The sequence below is a fragment of the Danio aesculapii genome, chromosome 17, assembly GCF_903798145.1.
Source record: "Danio aesculapii chromosome 17, fDanAes4.1, whole genome shotgun sequence".
In the NCBI taxonomy this organism is placed as follows: Eukaryota; Metazoa; Chordata; class Actinopteri; order Cypriniformes; family Danionidae; genus Danio; species Danio aesculapii.
In genome coordinates, this window is record NC_079451.1 from 44,473,718 (window position 1) to 44,492,944 (window position 19,227).

Here is a 19,227-nt window from a genome sequence, read left to right on the forward strand (position 1 = left end):
TTGGAAAATGAACAGTCGGCACGGTTGTGTGAACATTGAATGGTTGTGAGTGTGTCCGAGTGTGTGTGTGTGTGTTCAAGTTCGCATTATTATTGTCTTTCATAACATCACAGGAGGTGTACTGTAATGCAGAATGAAATTATTTTGCGGAAAAAATATAAAAGAATAATTCTGAAAAACACCTCAGTGGCTTAAACCATAAAAACCTGAATAAATAAATAACTTAAGCTTTCATGATTCATAAATATCAAAATATGAATGTATAAAATATGTAAGCCAATTCAAATCACAAAGGAAATAAGTAAAAGCTTAAGTGTGTGTGTTCAGGTTTTTTTTATCGTCATTTAAAACATCACAGAAGATGTTATTCAAAAGAAATTACATTACTGAGAATTAAAATATGTATATTTTTATGAAAAACCCCTTTAGATGCAAAAAACACCATAAAAACTGAAATAAATAAAGCTTATATGGTTCATAAATATCAAAATCTAAAAAATGTAAGACAGTTTAAATCAAAATCACACTCAGTGAATAAAAGCTTTAATACGTGTGTGTGTGTTCTCTTTAAAAACTTAAAGCTTTTTTCAGTATTGTCCTTCACAGAAGAGGTCATGTGGAATGAAACTACACTGCATGGTACTCGTGGAAGAAAAAAAAAAAAAAAAAAATATATATATATATATATATATATATATATATATATATATATTAGGGGTGTCAAAATTTATTGTTTCTTCAATGCACCACGATGCAGACGCGGACAATTCGGTATCGATTCAGTAATAATCATAACCGGTTATGTACTGACGTCATTTATCTCATATGCGCTGTGTCACTGTAGCTTACTATGGTGAGAGAGGCGATCGCGAGTATTTACAAAGCTCCAACTACTTAAAAATGCAGAAACTGTGCACAATTTCACTGCGTGTGGGTTTGCTGGACAGTCTTTCACTGACACATACAGCAGAAGCCCCTATTTCACTGCGATTGAGAGAATGAAAGTAAACTCTATTTCTCTTTCTCTCACTGTGGCCTATTTGACCGGCTGCATGACTTTTCCTCTCCTCTCGGCTGTTACAGTGATACTTCTGGATACAGACACAAGCGAGTTTTCTCCGCCGCGTCTATCATGGATCTGTTGTGATCGCCGCTGTAGTGTTGCCAGATGTAGCTGACTGATTCCAGCCCAAAAACTATCCAAAACCCACCGAAATGACTATCCAAAACCGCCCAATCTGGCAACACTGCGCTGCTGCAATTTATCAGTGTCACTCATTAGTGAACAGTGCCTGTGAAGTAAAATATAAAATTGTTTATGGAGAGCATCGTCAATGCTCCGGGATGCACTGAGGTATCGAATTGAACTGAATCGATGGCATGATAATCGTAACCGAACCGTGAGACCACTATAGGTTTACACCTCTTATTTATATATATATATATATATATATATATATATATATATATATATATATATATATATATATATATATATATATATCACTCTTGTAGCAGTGCGAAATGGCTGTGACTTAGTGTCCCAGCAGTGATGGTATACAGCCATATGGCATGAGTGTGATATTGAGTTTGTGTAACAGTTTGACGGCATAATTGTGTATATTAAAAAGAAAATCAAACAGAGAGAGTCTGAAAAATCCTGTTGTAAGAGGAACTACTTTCCTCCGCCATTCATTCACATCTGCAGATGACGTCAGAACAGCAGAAATTTGTGCTACTTCACAAACGTCACTTTAGAGCTAGTATTTGAATGATTCTCTAGCATAATGTCTGAAGTGATGATAAAACAGGTGATTTTGCTCACATTTTAAGTTTATAATGCTGAACATCATTAAATGCCATCAGTCTACAGAGATTTCCCAGTATTTTACTGCTGCAATCGGGAGATCACAATAATTAACCCTGAAAAAGCTAAAGCAAAGCAAACACTACCAGATTACTGTTGGGTTTTGCAATAAGAAAAATACGCTAAACACATATAGGCATTTCTTCTATCTTTCTTTTTACTGAACTAGTCTGCAGTAACAAAAACGGGAGACTCATTATAAACAAACAGCTGGCCGACCAAAAAATAACTCTGGTTATTCAAAGAGTGAGTCCCATCTCACACTCAACACACTACAATTACTATAGTATAAATACAGCACTGCAACACAAAAAAAGAGAGATCGACTTCACTTGTCACTTACCAGTTTATTAATGATTTGATCAGTTATAGTTTGAAATTAGCGGCTTATTATGCGGCCTCTGTCGCCATCTTGTGGATAGACAATGTCAACCGTCTTTGCTCTGCTCAGTGACAGGCTAATGGCTGCCGAATATTAAATATATAAATATTTAAAATAGACACTATCCTTATAAATAAACGGCATAGTTGCAATCTAAACAACTACATTCCTGACTAAAAAAAGCCTCAAAAGTAAATTATGTTGTCCAACAGCAGCGATATTTGACCAACTGTGGAGGGTGAAGAGGCGGTACGAGTGTTGTTAAGCAGAATATCGCACTGCTATCAGCCAATCAAATTCAAGAACCAGACAGAACTGTTGTGTGTGTGTGTGTATATATATATATATATATATATATATATATATATATATATATATATATATATATATATATATATATATATATATATATATATATATATATATATATATATATATATCTATATATATATATATCTATATATATATATATATACTGTATATATATATATATATATATATATATATATATATATATATATATATATCTATATATATACTGTATATATATATATATATATATATATATATATATATATATATATATATATATATATATATATAGCAGCAGAAAAACACCATAAATATGTATTTTTATATTTAAATTTCTAAATATAATTAATTATGTAAGCCAATTAAAATCACAGAGACTATGAATAAAATCTTAAATACGTGTGTGTGTGAGTGAGTGACAGAATGAATGTGTGTGAGTATGTGTGTTTCTATCCATCCCCCGTCTGATTTCTCCCGCTCTGATGTAGCGATGGCTCCACCATGTCATTTGTGTTTCCGTTTGATGTGTCCAGTGCTCATTTAACGCTTGCCAGACCCCCTGATCTCTCGCATCCGCTCCCGTTCCCCTCCCGAGATCCCCCCAACATCTCACACACAATTATTATTTCATAATACCCTGCTTAATAATTCTGATTTGAAGTCCTTTTTTTAAGTAGACGGCGGAGAGTGTAAAAGACACGAAACAGGCGAGCAAGACATCCCCCCCACCCCCACACACACTCCCCCCACAGGCTATTAAATGAGCTGTAATGATCATAACTCTGGCCGAGTGCTGTAATCTGCATGACAACAGGACTGGCGGGTGTGTGTTTGACGTCTGCATGTGTGTCTGCAGGTATAAGGCCTCAGATCATGAACGGCCCCATGCACCCCCGGCCGCTGGTGGCTCTGCTGGATGGGAGAGACTGTACTGTGGAGATGCCCATCCTAAAGGATTTGGCAACCGTGGCATTTTGTGATGCACAGTCTACGCAGGAAATCCATGAGAAGGTTTGTTTTCGGCATTAATAGCATACGAGTGGGTATTTTGGTCACACTTCATAATACTGTTAATGTGTTTACTTGCCTGAAGAATGAACAATACATGTATTACAGTGTTTGTAAATGTTAGTGTAATGAAAATGCTGTTCATTGTTCATGTTAGCGCACTGTGCGTTAACTAATGTTAACAAGCATCGATTTTAATGTTAATAATGCATTAGTAAATGTTGAGCTATAATTAATAAATGCTGTACAAGTATTGTTCGTCTTAGTAAATATATGAACTAGGTTAATATAAAACTGTTTTGTTTCTGGATTTTTAATTTAGATGTTTAATACAGGGTTTTCATTTCATGTATTGATAAATTTGATTGATTAATTGATCAAATCACATTTTTTCAGACATTCTCAGTATTGAAAATGTGTCTTTTTGTCTATATATGTTTTACACGTTATATATATTTTTATATGTCTAGATTAAATTTATAAACTGATTTAAATTACGGTATTTGCTCTGAAATATTAATTATTTTTCAAATGTTTCTCAAGTGATGTTAACAAAGATATATATATTTGATAACTATTATTGATAACTATTATTATTAGCGCCCTTAAGAAATTATTGTTGTTGTTTTTTTGATTGGCTAAAAAGCAAATCACTGTTGTCCAATGACTTGCCAAATTAGCCTAACTTGGCTATTTACCATAATTAAGCTACTTAAAGCTAAATACTATATCTTGCAAGATAGCTGTAAAATATTACGTTCTGCCACTATGGCAAGAGAGAAAGAAGGAATACAGAAAGAAAGAGGGAGGGAGAGAAAGAGAGAACGAAAGAATGAACAAAAGAGAGAACGAGCAAAAGAAACAGAAAGAACGAATGAAAGATGGAGAAAAAGAAAGAGACCAGAATGAACGATAGATAGAGAAAAAGAAAGAGAACAAACAAGAGAAAGAAAGAAAAAATAAAGAGAACAAATGAAAGAAAGAAAGAAAGATAGCAAGCGAACAAACAAGCGAAAGAAAAAGAACTAAAGAAAGGGAATGAACAAAAGAAACAGAATGAAAAAAGAATGAATGAAAGAAAGCGAACAAAACAGCGAAAGAAAGAGAACGAACGAAAGAAAGAGAACAAACAAGCGAAAGAAAAAGAACTAAAGAAAGGGAATGAACGAAAGAAACAGAATAAAAAAAGAATGAATGAAAGAAAGCGAACAAAACAGCGAAAGAAAGAGAATGAACGAAAGAAAGAGAACTAAAGAAAGTGAACAAACAAAAGAAAAGAAGAGAATGAACGAAAGAAAGAGAACTAAAGAAAGTGAACGAACAAAAGAAAAGAAGAGAACGAACAAAAGAAAAGAAGAGAATGAACGAAAGAAAGAGAACAAAAAAGCAAAAGAAACAGAACGAATGAAAGAAAAGAAGAGAACGAACGAAAGAAAGAGAACAAACAAGCGAAAGAAAGAGAATGAACGAAAGAAAAGAAGAGAATGAACGAAAGAAAGAGAACAAGCGAAAGAAAAGAAGAGAATGAACGAAAGAAGAGAATGAACGAAAGAAAGAGAACAAAAAAGCGAAAGAAACAGAACAAACAAAAGAAAAGAAGAGAATGAATGAAAGAAAGAGAACGAACGAACGAAAGAAAAGAAGAGAATGAACGAAAGAAAAGAAGAGAATGAACGAAAGAAAAGAAGAGAATGAACGAAAGAAAGAGAACAAGCTAAAGAAAAGAAGAGAATTAAATGAATGAAAAGAAGACAATGAACGAAAGAAAGAGAAAATTTAAAGAAAGAAAGAAAGAAAGAGAACAAACAAAAGAAAAGAAGAGAATGAACGAAAGAAAGAGAACAAAAAAGCGAAAGAAACAGAATTAACGAAAGAAAAGAAGAGAATGAATGAAAGAAAGAGAACAAACAAGCGAAAGAAAGAGAATGAACGAAAGAAGAGAATGAACGAAAGAAAGAGAACAAAAAAGCGAAAGAAACAGAACAAACAAAAGAAAAGAAGAGAATTAACGAAAGAAAGAGAACAAGCTAAAGAAAAGAAGAGAATTAAATGAACAAAAAGAAGACAATGAACGAAAGAAAGAGAAAATTGAAAGAAAGAAAGAAAGAAAGAAAGAAAGAAGGAAAGAAAGAAAGAGAACAAACAAAAGAAAAGAAGAGAATGAACGAAAGAAAGAGAAAATTTAAAGAAAGAAAGAAAGAAAGAGAACAAACAAAAGAAAAGAAGAGAATTAACGAAAGAAAGAGAACAAGCTAAAGAAAAGAAGAGAATTAAATGAACAAAAAGAAGACAATGAACGAAAGAAAGAGAAAATTTAAAGAAAGAAAGAAAGAAAGAGAACAAACAAAAGAAAAGAAGAGAATGAACGAAAGAAAGAGAAAATTTAAAGAAAGAAACTAAGAAAGAAAGAAAACAAACAAAAGAAAAGAAAGAAAGAAGCACATGTTTCTACAGGCGGTCACTCTTGTTATATTGATCCACTTATCAGAGTCACTAATGCAGAAAATATTGATTTAGTGTATCAGAATCAGAATCAGTTTTATTGCCAAGTGTGCTTCACACACACAAGGAATTTGTTTTGGCTACAGAAGCTTCCAGTGTACATAAAGTGACAAGTGACAACACAAAATAAATATAAAAAAAAACAAAAACTAAAAATAATAATAAATAAAATAAATATGATAAACATTAAACAGATGCGGTTAGTCAAGAAATCTGGATGCATTACACCCATGTGCTCTTTTTCTGTGATGCTCATGAGCGCGTGTGTGTGTGTGTGCAGGTGTTGAACGAGGCGGTGGGTGCAATGATGTACCACACCATCACACTGACCCGAGAAGACCTGGAGAAGTTCAAAGCTCTCCGGATCATCATCCGTATCGGCAGCGGATACGACAACATCGACATTAAAGCAGCTGGAGAGATGGGTGAGAGGCTCTGCTTTTACTCACGATGGAGGCATTTGTACAATACAGTAAAAATCTGAAAGGGTTTCAGAGAAGAAAAGGGTCCCTTATAATTGCAAGAAAAAAGTGTGTTTCTACGTTTTATATGAAAATAATTTGAGATGCACCAGAAGTACACTCCCCGGCCATTTTATTAGGTACGCCTGTCCAACTGCTCGTCGATGCAAATTTCTAATCAGCCAATCACATGGCAGCAACTCAATGCATTTAGGCATGTAGACATGGTCAAGACGATCTTCTGCAGTTCAAACCAAGCATCAGAATGGGGAAGAAAAGTGATTTAAGTGACTTTGAGCGCGGCATGGATGTTGGTGCCAGATGGGCTGGTCTGAGTATTTCAGAAACTGCTGATCTACTGGGATTTTCACGCACAACCATCTCTAGGGTTTACAGAGAATGGTTTAAAAAAGAGAAAATATCCAGTGAGCAGCAGTTCTGTGGGTGCAAAAGCTTTGTTGATGCCAGAGGATAGAGGAGAATGACCAGACTGGTTCCAGCTGATAGAAAGGCAACAGTAACTCAAATAATCACTCGTTATAACCGAGGTCTGAAGAAGAGCTTCTCTGAATGCACAACATGTCGAACCTTGAGGCGGATGGGCTACAGCAGCAAAAGACCACACCAGGTGCCACTCCTGTCAGCTAAGAACAGGAAACTGAGGCTACAATTCACACAGGCTCACCAAAATTGAACAATAAAAGATTGGAAAAATGTTGCCTGCTCTGATGAGTCTCGATTTCTGCTGCAACATTTGGATGGTCGGGTCAGAATTTGGCATCAACAACATGAAAGCATGGATCCATTCTGCCTTGTATCAACCGTTCAGGCTGGTGGTGGTGTAATGGTGTGGGGGATATATTCTTGTCACACATTGAGCTCATTACTACCAATTGAGCATCGTGTCAACGCCACAGCCTACCTGAATATTGTTGCTGACCATGTCCATCCCTTTATGACCACAGTGTACCCATCTTTTGATGACTGCTTACAGCAGGATAACGCACCATGTCATACAGCGTGAATCATCTCAGACTGGTTTCTTGACCATGACAATGAGTTCACTGTGCTTAAATGGCCTCCACAGTCACCAGAGCTCAATCCAATAGAGCACCTTTGGGATGTGAAACTCCGGCTTCCTAGAACTCTGGGTACAGTTTCAATTAAATTCATCTTTATTTCTATAGCGCTTTTACAATGTAGATTGTGTCAAAGCAGCTTAACATAGTGACTTTTCAATTTCATAAGGTTCCTTTTATAGCATCGATGCTGTAATGTAATTCAAATATAATCAGTTAAATAAACGTAAACATTCATTTGGCTGTTAAAGTGTAAAAAGAGACGAAAGACCGTTTAAACGCAGGCGACGTCATTAGCCGCAGACTAGCGCGTAAATTCCATTGAGAATACTGGGGTAAAATTCATTTCCATATTTTAAAGACATGACGTGGAAAAGTATAATTTAATATTAACATGCATCACAGTAAGTTTTTGTGTTTTTTATGTGGACGGAGATTTATTCATTTATTTTTTATTTTTTTTAAACGAAACCTGGAAAAACCCTGTTTGGATTGGACATGGCCTGTTTCTTTTATTGTCAGAGACGTTTCAGTCCAAAATAACATATGGTTTTATACCGTTTTGTACAGGTCTTACATTTTGTACAGATTATATTTAGTTTTTGTAATGATTTTGCTCTGATAAAAAAAAAATCCTTGTTTATTACGTCAAATTGACATATCGACCTGGAAAATGGTAACTTTCATTTTCTGTCAGTCTTAGTACCCGATGTAACAACAGCATATCATTCATTTATTCATTTTCTTGTCGGCTTAGTCCCTTTATTAATCTGGGGTCGCCACAGCGGAATGAACCGCCAACTTATCCAGCATATGTTTTACGCAGCGGATGCCCTTCCAGCTGCAACCCATCTCTGGGAAACATCCACACACTCTCATTCACACTCATACTCTAAGGACAATTTAGCCTACCCAAATTCACCTGTACCGCATGTCTTTGGACTGGGAGAAACAGGAAACCCACGCGAACTCCACATGCAAACTCCACACAGAAACGCCAACTGACCCAGCCAAGGCTCGAACCAGCGACCATCTTGCTGTGAGGCGACAGCATTACCTACTGCGCCACTGCTTCGCCCCAACTACATAATATTCAAGGTTTAAATAGCAAAGTGATCAAAACTCTCTTTTTTTTTTTTTGCAGAGAGCGAGATGCTAATGGTCTAATTCGATTCAATGATTTATGCTAAGCTAGGCTAACAGTCTTCCCGTCAGACCCAGAGCATCAGCTGTATGAATTCAACAATGCTAAAACTCAACTATTTACCTGTAGAGGAGGTGTAAAATGAGTGTTCCTTTAAATAACGATCTCCATTTCTTCTCATAATGCAGGCTAGATCAAGTCATTTACAGGTCAAATCCTCTTGCTTGTGAAGAGTTCTGATGTGTGTGTTTCATGTGTTTGTGTGCAGGTATTGCGGTGTGTAATATCCCGTCGGCTGCAGTGGAAGAGACGGCAGACTCGACGCTCTGCCACATCTTGAATCTGTACCGCAGGAACACGTGGCTGTATCAGGCCATGCGGGAGGGCACACGAGTGCAGAGCGTGGAGCAGATCAGGGAGGTGGCATCAGGAGCCGCACGAATCAGAGGAGAGACGCTCGGACTCATCGGCTTCGGTCAGAAACGCACACACACACACACACATACACACACATCTGCTGGACAATGAACCCTTTTCACATTTCTGGGTTTCTCAGTAGTGGAAGTTGTCATAGTTGGGTAAACTTAGAGCGCAGTAAATGGGAGAGTACAACAAATAATTTTTCACGATCCTATTTGCTGAAATAATAAAAGAAAAACTCCACGATGGTGTTATCAAGACTTTTAGAAAAAAGACAAAAACTATGTGAGACTGATAACAGCAGACAGAGGAGAAATAACGTCAAATTTTTCTGTCCTGCCCCATAGACACTGCATTTGAAACACCTTAATTTTTTGTAATTTGATGCAGAGATTATTTCTATGATATATATATAATATATTTGCACATATTCATTGCACTGATTCATTAATTGAACTGTACATAGCTACTGCACATAGACATTTGTAATTATGTACACATCCACTGTGCATATACATTTGTAATTATGTTTCTAAAACTACTAAAACTAAGCCATAAAGTACTGAAAATACTTAAAAGAAGATCAGAAATACCTAAAATCTGGTAATGTTGTACAACTGCTATATAATAATAATAATAATAATAATAATAATAATAATAATAATAATAATAATGATAATATATGTGGTTAATGGTAATATTTATTTACTAAAGTAAACAAAAAAATCTGAAATACTTAAAATCTGGTAATGTTGTACAACTGTTATAATAATAATAATAATAATAATAATAATAATAATAATAATAATAATAATATATGTGGTTTATGTTAATATTTATTTACTAAAGTAAACAAAAAAATCTGAAATACTTAAAATCTGGTAATGTTGTACAACTGTTATAATAATAATAATAATAATAATAATAATAATAATAATAATAATATATGTGGTTTATGTTAATATTTATTTACTAAAGTAAACAAAAAAATCTGAAATACTTAAAATCTGGTAATGTTGTACAACTGTTATATAATAATAATAATAATAATAATAATAATAATAATAATAATAATATATGTGGTTTATGTTAATATTTATTTACTAAAGTAAACAAAAAAATCTGAAATACTTAAAATCTGGTAATGTTGTACAACTGTTTTATAATAATAATAATTTTATAATTAATAATAATAATAATAATAATAATAATAAAAATGAATGAATGATTGAATGAATGAATAAATAAATAAATAAATGTATATTTATGTATATATGCATGTGTTTAATTGATATGTATTTGTTATACTGCTTATTACTCAACATTAATTTATGTATTATTTTTCTATAATATAACGTGACCCATGTAATTAAATAGATATAAAAATTAAATAATGGGAATTAATTATCAAAAACAACAGGTATGCAGTTGTGATGAGCATTGTTTAGTATAATAATGTTGATTTGTCACTCATTTTTAATTTAATTTAAGGTTATATAAATGAAATGATGGCTAGCATTTAATGATCAATATAAATTTCCTTAAACCTGCAGCTTAATATTGAATTGTAAAAATGTGTTGAAAATGCATCACTGTTTACCAGACTACAGTAATTTGAAGCATTTAAAAAACAAACTTTTGACTGATATGAAGATATACAGAAATACTAAACAAATGATGCCATATTGTGTCATTATCTAATCAGTACACACAAAAATTATATTTGTTTTCATATAACTTAAGTTTAATTGCAGTTGCATGTATATTTATTTCTTTCCTCTGACTGTCTCCTGCAGGTCGATCGGGGCAGGCAGTGGCAGTTCGAGCAAAAGCGTTTGGCTTCAACGTGATCTTTTACGACCCGTATCTACAAGACGGATTAGAGCGATCGCTGGGCGTGCAGAGAGTTTACACCTTACAGGACCTGCTGTACCAGAGCGACTGTGTGTCTCTGCACTGCAACCTGAACGAACACAACCATCACCTCATCAACGACTTCACCATCAAACAGGTAAATAATGCTGGCCACAGCGCCATCTAGTCTGCAAAGTCCCCTGCACATTCTTAAAGGGATATGTTACGTTTTAAAGATGTTTTAGTGGGATGCTGTAACATTTAAGTGAGACAGGTGTAATGTGTGCGACAGATCAAGGATGAGGCAGGAATCGATTCTCTATTTAAGCTTTTTACTCAATAGTTGAAAATTATTGAACAGGAATTGGAGAGGAAAAAGAAAGAAATAAACATTTATAATTATCTTTAAACAAAAACAACGAGTGTAAGCCAAATCAAAGAAATTAACAAAACAAAACGATCCTTAAAACTAAAGTCTAAACTAGGCGTCAAAAATAAATACAAATAAACACCGAGATCTTCAGTGTATACGACACCCGAACTAAACTAATTAAAGCTACAAAACTCAAAATACACAACTGGCAAAACACTTAAACTAATCTAACAAACATCGATCTAAACTAAAACAAACCGGATAAAACGGTCAAAGTTTAGAACCACACAACAACCATCACATTATGTTACTTAAAGCCAACGAAGTTCAACAAGCAAACTCGAATTACCACAGTAAACTGAGATAATAAATCACTAAACAGCCGAAGCATAGCACAATCAAATTGCGTGGAGCACAAATGGTACGCCGAGGCAGAGCGCACACCACACACTGGTCTGTCGGGGCTTTAAATCCTTGCGGCTCGTCCTGGGATTGGTGGAACCGACTTCGTCATAATGATGATGGACAGAATGGTAAACCAATAAACCTAAAGACTAAACAAGCAGAGAGGAGGGTAAAAAAAAAAATAGACAAAGAAAACAGCAAACATAACAGGATAGTTCACACAAAATTTCAAATTCTGCCAATAATATTTTTCACCTTACATTAATAGTGTCCATTCTGTTCTTTACTAATATTCTTAAAGGGATATTTCACCCAAAACAAAAAAAATGTCATCATTCACTTTCTTTTCTTTGTTTTTGACACAAAATTAATTTTAAATGTTGAAAAACTGTAACCATTGACTTCCATAGTATTTGTTTTCCCTACTGTGGAAGTGTTTGACAACGTTTCCCAAAATAGCTTATTTTCTGTTCAATGGAAAGACAGACTTTGATAAAGGTTTGAAACCATTTGAGGCCTTAATAAGTGGTTAGTTCACCCAAAAAATGAAAATCCTATAATTAAGTATTTGCCATCATGTTGTTTCAATCCCCCGAGACCTTTGTTCATCTTCTAAACACAAATAAACATATTTTAGATGATATCCGATTGCCCGAGTGGTTTAAAGTCAAAACTAAGACCAAAAACAGTTCATGTGTCTTCAGTTGTTCAACTCCAATCATATGAAGCCCCAAGAACAGTTTTGTGCACTACATGTCAGCATGATGGGTGATGTAATGTTTCATTACAGTTTAACTAGCAACAGGTTTACACTTTGGATTACATTTTATACAAAATAAGATCAGTCTTGTTTGCTTTTATTTTATTGTTTGCTGATTTGTTACATTACTCTTGCAGTGAGCCATTCATAAAGAAAGTCGATGTTGATTTGATCTTTTTAGAGTAAATGTGAGTTAATCAGCTGTCCACAACGGACCTAAACCACAGTACTAGCACAAAAACAGATCAGTCAGATCATTAGGATCAAGTAAATGACACATTTTAAGAGTTCAGTCAATGCAGAGTGAATCCGCTTTCAGCTACTACGCCCCCCGCTGCTGGAATCAGCTTCCAGAAATGATTAGATGTGCTCCAACATTAGGCACAGTGTTATTTAACTCAACATTTAACTCAGTGTTATTTAGGGATGTGTTAACAAACTGGTCCTAAGTGTTATTTAGGGCAGTGTTTCCCAACCCTGCTCCTGAAGGCACACCAACAGTACACATTTTCAACCTCTCCCTAATCAAACACACCTGAATCAACTTATCATAACATCAGAAGAGACTCCAACACCTGAAGTTAATGGGTCAGAAAAGGGAGACATCCAAAATATGTACTGTTGGTGTGCCTCCAGGAACAGGGTTGGGAAACACTGATTTAGGGGATGCACCATATTGTAGGAATTTGTAGGAATTTTGTATACATTTGCACAAAACAGAAAAACAAACAGTCAACAACAACAACAAAACAAACAAACATCCCCAACCCTTATTTCCCCTTTGTGGCTTTATCAGAAGAAGCATATAGCAAGTCCTCACATGTCATACAAATGCACAGCAGGTGTATGTATAGGGTGTATACCAGGGGTCTCAAACTCAAATTGCGGGGGGGCATTTCAGTGGCTGACAATTTATAGGAGGGCCGTTTTAACATTCAAGTACAAGAAAAACGAGGAAACCTGCTAATTGATGCATCTTAGGACAACAGACATGATGTTTACATTTCAAGCATTACCTGTCACCAGTGATAATGCAAATCAGCACGTTTATCATGTCACGCATCAGAAATATTGTTGAAATATATCTGTGATTTGTTGTGCATGTGGCCGAGCGTGAGACACACACTCATTTTTCCACAGACTGTATGCAGTCAAAACTCTAGCTTTTTGTTTCTTGCTGTACATATTGAAGGACTAGTTTAAATTGCTATTAAAATACTACAAATAGTAGGCATAATAATAATTATTCTGTACCGCTCAATTGTATTGTCCCAACGGCAGAAAGCAGTTTGGGTAATTTTGTTGGCAATAGTTCTTCTCAATATCTTTCTTTTTTTTTGTAAAACTACAACAAAGAGGTGAAAAGTATACACAGTCATATTCACTTTATAAAGTTCAATTCAACTAGCAGTACAATTTTACTAATGCACAACATTTTAATGCAAATCTTAATAAGCATATGAGAAAAATCTATTAAATGAGACCATTTGAATCGAATATTAGCAAAATTATCATATTTGTTACACCACCAGCATAATGTGTAAGCCATGAAGAAGTGTTTGTACAACAAAATACAAGTGATATAAAACTGATAATAATCAAACGACCCTTGAATATTTACAAAAAATAGGGTATATATTTAAATAGAGTGAATATTTAAAGATAATAAAAATAGAGAACTTACGGGCGTATATTTTAACGTTTAAATCAGCCCCAGATTTAAAGCGCATATGTGTTACTATCAAATGTACACTGAGAGAAAATGAAAGTAAAACTAATCTGAATGCAGTACTTTAAATGTCAACTAGGTGGCGGGTCAAAAACACAAGTGGCTAGACGCGACTTCACAACAATGATAGTGACTGAAATATATATGTTTTGGTGGGGCGACTCTTGTTATATTTTTGATGTCAGTTGCAGGCTGGAGGAAGGAGGAGTCCTGGCAGTTTGAGACCCCTGGTGTATACAGTGTTTATAAATCTGCCAGAGCATGTTTTTATCAAAATCTAATGATGTGCGCTTGTTTCTGTAAAGGGTTGGGGTTAGGGCTAGGGGTAGGCCATAGGCGATATCATTAACCTGATATAAAAACAATGTAAATCTAAGATTGTGTCACAAAACCTGTGTGTGTGTGGACGAGGCTCATGGTGTGTGATGTTGTTTCAGATGCGACAGGGAGCGTTTCTAGTGAACACAGCTCGCGGTGGTCTGGTGGATGAGAAAGCTCTGGCTCAGGCTCTGAAAGAGGGCAGGATACGCGGCGCTGCCCTGGACGTTCACGAGTCTGAACCCTTCAGGTAACGTCTGGAATGGGAAAGTGTTGCCTTAAATGGATGGGTCACCCAAAAACGTACACACTATTTGCTCTCTCTTAAGTGGTTCCAAATAGGGCTGCACGATTTTGGAAAAATCTGACATTGCGATATTTTATTTTCTGCGATATGAACACACTTTGAGCATATGAAGCACTTTGACTTGAATAGCTCTATTTGGAATGTAATCGTTCATTTAGATTGATTGAAATAACCTTGTAGCGGAGTGAATAAATAAATAAGAACAAGATAAAAGTGAAATAAGTAGTGCTTTATGGATTTCCAAAGAGTCAAACAGTAGTCAGATATTCAGGTACAGTAATGCTGGGAATCATATGTTAACACATGAGACAATATTATGGCAATATTTTGCCCCCAATAATGATGGATCATGAAATCAGCAAAATATCACAAGAAAACCGTCCACAATATGTCATGATATTTGTAAATGATAAAAAATGATAAGAAGCATTTCTTTTATTAACAGCTGTTACGACCTTTTCAGGTCTAGGGATGTGACCGTAACAGAAAATGAATGATTGGTGGTGGGTGATGTGCAATGGCTGGAAAAAGAGAGATTGATCACTCATCTCCTCAAACAGAATTTCTAGAGACTTAAACACAAGGTCAAATCAAGAAAAGAGAAGTTTATTAACATATCAAAATATAACAAAGAAAACAGGGTATTAATTCAAAAGGGGGCAAGGCCAAAACAACAAACAAAAACAAGCTAACTCCTAATATGAACTCTTGCTAATCTGAAATAAAAAGAAACAAAAATACATAAACAAACTGACTCCCTCTACTAACATTAACAGGAGAAAACTGATTCAAAACAAAATGGCACCCACCTTCCTACTTAACCCTCAAAATAAACAAACAAACAAACAAACAAATCAACCAGACTCACTTCTCTTTGGGTGAATTCTAAGATGTTAACAACAAGATCACTGAAAGTAGAAGACTGACTTAAGTAACTTCACCACACTGTAAATATTGAAGTCAAATCAAACTTTGAAAGCTCTAACAAACACAAGGTCAGTATGTGAAGAAAAGTTCAGCCACTGCACGATCTAGCCACCACCAACAGTGGTTTGAAGTGTAGATCAGGTTAAATACTCTCTCTCCTCTCCCAACAGCCAATCACTGGAAAGATACAATGATCGCTACCAGGTGGACACAGTTACCTGTAGGGAGAGAGAGAGAGACAGAGAGACAGAGAGAGAGAGAGAGAGAGAGAGAGAGAGAGAGAGAAAATACAAAAGCACATTGTGCACACCAAAATATACGTCCCAGGACGTAACACAGCACAAATATTTTTAAGAACTGCATCCTTGATGTGTGCTCGATCTGCTAGTACTACCTCATGTACTGCCGACTAAGTGGTAGATATTTTGTATCTTTAAATAAATATCGATACTTGGTGCCAGAGTATCGATAATGTATCGCCGGCGGAAATGTCACAATAAATCAGCACATCGATATTTTGTCCCACTCTCATATTTGCCAACACTCCCGTTTTTCGCGGGAGTCTCCCGTATTTCAGAACCATCTCCCGCATTGTTCTGTCTCCCAGAAAACTCCCGGAATTCCGCCCCCCCTTCCACCCACCCCCTAACCCCCGCTCCTCAGCTTTTTGTTTCAGTCCTCAAGCACACCGAACCCAACGTGAAACCATCTTCATACCTGCTCCACAGTTCACACACCTTCACCGCCGCTCTTCAGTTCGCGCGCACCTACCTCTAGATCCTGCGATGTGACTATAGCGAATGCACAGATTGTGATATCAATGCTGAAATGATATATGGTGCAGCCCTAGTTCCAAACCTTTGTGACTATATTTTATTCTGTTGAACAGAAATGTATTTGGAAGAATGCTGAAAACCTGTCACCGTTGACTTCCATAGGATTTGTTTTTCCAGCTTTGAATGTCAATGGTTACAGGTTTTCAGCATTCTTCAGAATATCTTCTCTGTGTTCAACAGAAGAAACTCAATAAGTTTGAAACAAGTAACAATTTTCCTTTAGTATATTAGATATGTAGAGCTCCAAACATGAATTGCATGCTAGTGCAAAATTAGCACCAGTACTAGCGCATGCCAGATTATAGTGCATATTATTTTAGCTGGGCAAATATGCCGAAGATATCACAGCTAGTAAATGCAAATGACATATTACATTACATATATTGTTTTTTTCCTGGATATATTTCTTCTGAGTACTATTTACTAAGTATTTCTTCTCTATTACTATATAGCATTTATTTAATTTTTTTGTAAAATGGTATTTCACTATCAAAAAACGACAAAAATTAGGTCAGTATGGATTTATTAAATTCATCATGGATATTCAGCATGAATATTCAACATGGATGCATTAAACTGATAGATGATCATTAAATTTTAAGTTACTTTTATTTGTTTTTAAGTGTCTAAATGGTACTGCACCCCCTCACCACTCTGAGCTTCTCTGTCCTTACACACCTTCTCGTTCGCTCAGGTCAGCCGACCTGCTCCTTCTGGGTGTGCCCAGGACCAGTCGAAAGCTCAGAGGGGATCGGGCTTTTGCTGTGGCTGCACCAAAATTGTGGAATGAGTTGCCATTGTATATTAGACAAGCCTCTTCCATTACTGTTTTTAAATCTCTTCTTAAAACCCACTTGTTCAATTTGGCTTTTAGCACAGCGTGAAATTTTGACATTTTATGTTTATTTATTTGTATTTTAAAGTTTGTTTTACTCTCTGTTGTCAACACTTTGGTCGACTGTGTTGTTTTAAAGTGCTTTATAAATAAAATTGAATTGAATTGAATGATCATGTGACTGGAGTAATGCTGTTGAAAATTCAGCTTTGCATCACAGGAGTAAAATCTAAAAACAAAGAAAACACTTATGTTAAATTGTAGTAATATTATCTTACAGAGTAATTTGTTCAGTTGTTTCGAAGTATGTGTCGTGATCATCCTGCAGTCTCATTCTGTCTGCCTCATGCTGTGTTTTTCTCTCAGTTTTACTCAGGGTCCTCTGAAGGACGCGCCCAATCTGATCTGCACCCCTCACACAGCCTGGTACAGTGAGCAGGCCTCACTAGAGATGAGAGAGGCAGCGGCCACTGAGATCCGCAGAGCCATCACCGGTACATCTCGCTGCATTTATTACACACTGCTCACACCTGGAACTACAGATGTGTTTTTGTTGATCCGGTTACTGGAGAATGATGCTAAATACAGGTGTAAACAGGAGTGAGCTAGTTCACTTTTTTTATCAAATAAGTATTGTTTGGTCATTGAATAGACTTACAATAATCACAAGTGGCAGGATTACATTTCTGATATGCACACAAGCCTACAAAAACAAACAAACAAACAAAAAAGAACACCCCAACCCCGGCCTGTATATATAAAATACATTCATTTTTTATTCATTTATTTTCCTTTGGCTTAGTCCCTTATTTATCAGGTGTCACTACAGCGGAAGGAACCGCCAACTATAACGGCATATGTTTTACGCAGCGGATGCCCTTCCATCCGCAACCCAGTACTAGGAAACATGCACTCTTGCATACACTATGACCAATTTAGTTCATCCAATTCACCTATAGTGCATGTGTTTGGACTGTGGGGGAAATCGGAGCACTTGGAGGAAACCCACGCCAACACGGGGAGAACATGCAAACTCCACACAGAAATGTCAACTGGTCCAGCCGGGACTCGAACCAGCAACCTTCTTGCTGTGAGGCAACAATGCTTACCACTTAGCCACCATGCCACCCCAGTGTACAGTACACAGGGTTCATACAGTCATGGAAAACCTGGAAAAGTCATGGAATTTTGACATGGCATTTTCCAGGCCTGGAAAAGTTTTGGAAAAACAGAAAAACCCACAAAGTTTTGGAAAACTCATGGAAATTAGTTTAACAAATATCTGTATACTTGAATTAGGACTACACGATATTGGGAAAATCTGACATTACCGTATTTATGTGATGTATATTGCGATGTGAATCCAGTTTCACCAGATGATTTAAGAGGTTTATTTGGATTGATTGGGGGGATTTTGTAGAGTAGTGAATCTCGAATATAATATAACAAATAAATTACAAGCATATATAAATAAAATATAGTAAAGACAAAAGTGAATTATAGTTTTCAGGTATTCACTATTCTGGTGCAGATATTGAATAATCAACACTGCATAGTATTCGTCGTATGTTATTTAATCTTTATTAAAGCTTACATTAATAAAGTTAGCTTTATTAATAAAACTTTATTATTAAAAAATGACTTGTGGCCAGATGTTTTACACTCTGAAATGTTCACAGTGACAGGCCTTAAAGGGACAGTTCACTCA

General features: G+C 35.6%; 1 protein-coding gene across 5 annotated transcripts in view; it reads left to right on the top strand.

The window, feature by feature from the left end:
* Positions 1–19,227, top strand: part of ctbp2a (C-terminal binding protein 2a) — a 128,269-nt gene that overhangs the window by 92,972 nt on the left and 16,070 nt on the right. For all 5 annotated transcript variants that reach the window (XM_056476639.1, XM_056476638.1, XM_056476640.1 and 2 more), the window contains 6 exons: positions 3,418–3,572; positions 6,352–6,496; positions 9,024–9,230; positions 10,972–11,186; positions 14,734–14,864; positions 17,886–18,013. In XM_056476639.1, the coding sequence (XP_056332614.1) occupies positions 3,418–3,572; positions 6,352–6,496; positions 9,024–9,230; positions 10,972–11,186; positions 14,734–14,864; positions 17,886–18,013 (981 nt within the window). The remainder of the gene's footprint in view (positions 1–3,417; positions 3,573–6,351; positions 6,497–9,023; positions 9,231–10,971; positions 11,187–14,733; positions 14,865–17,885; positions 18,014–19,227) is intronic.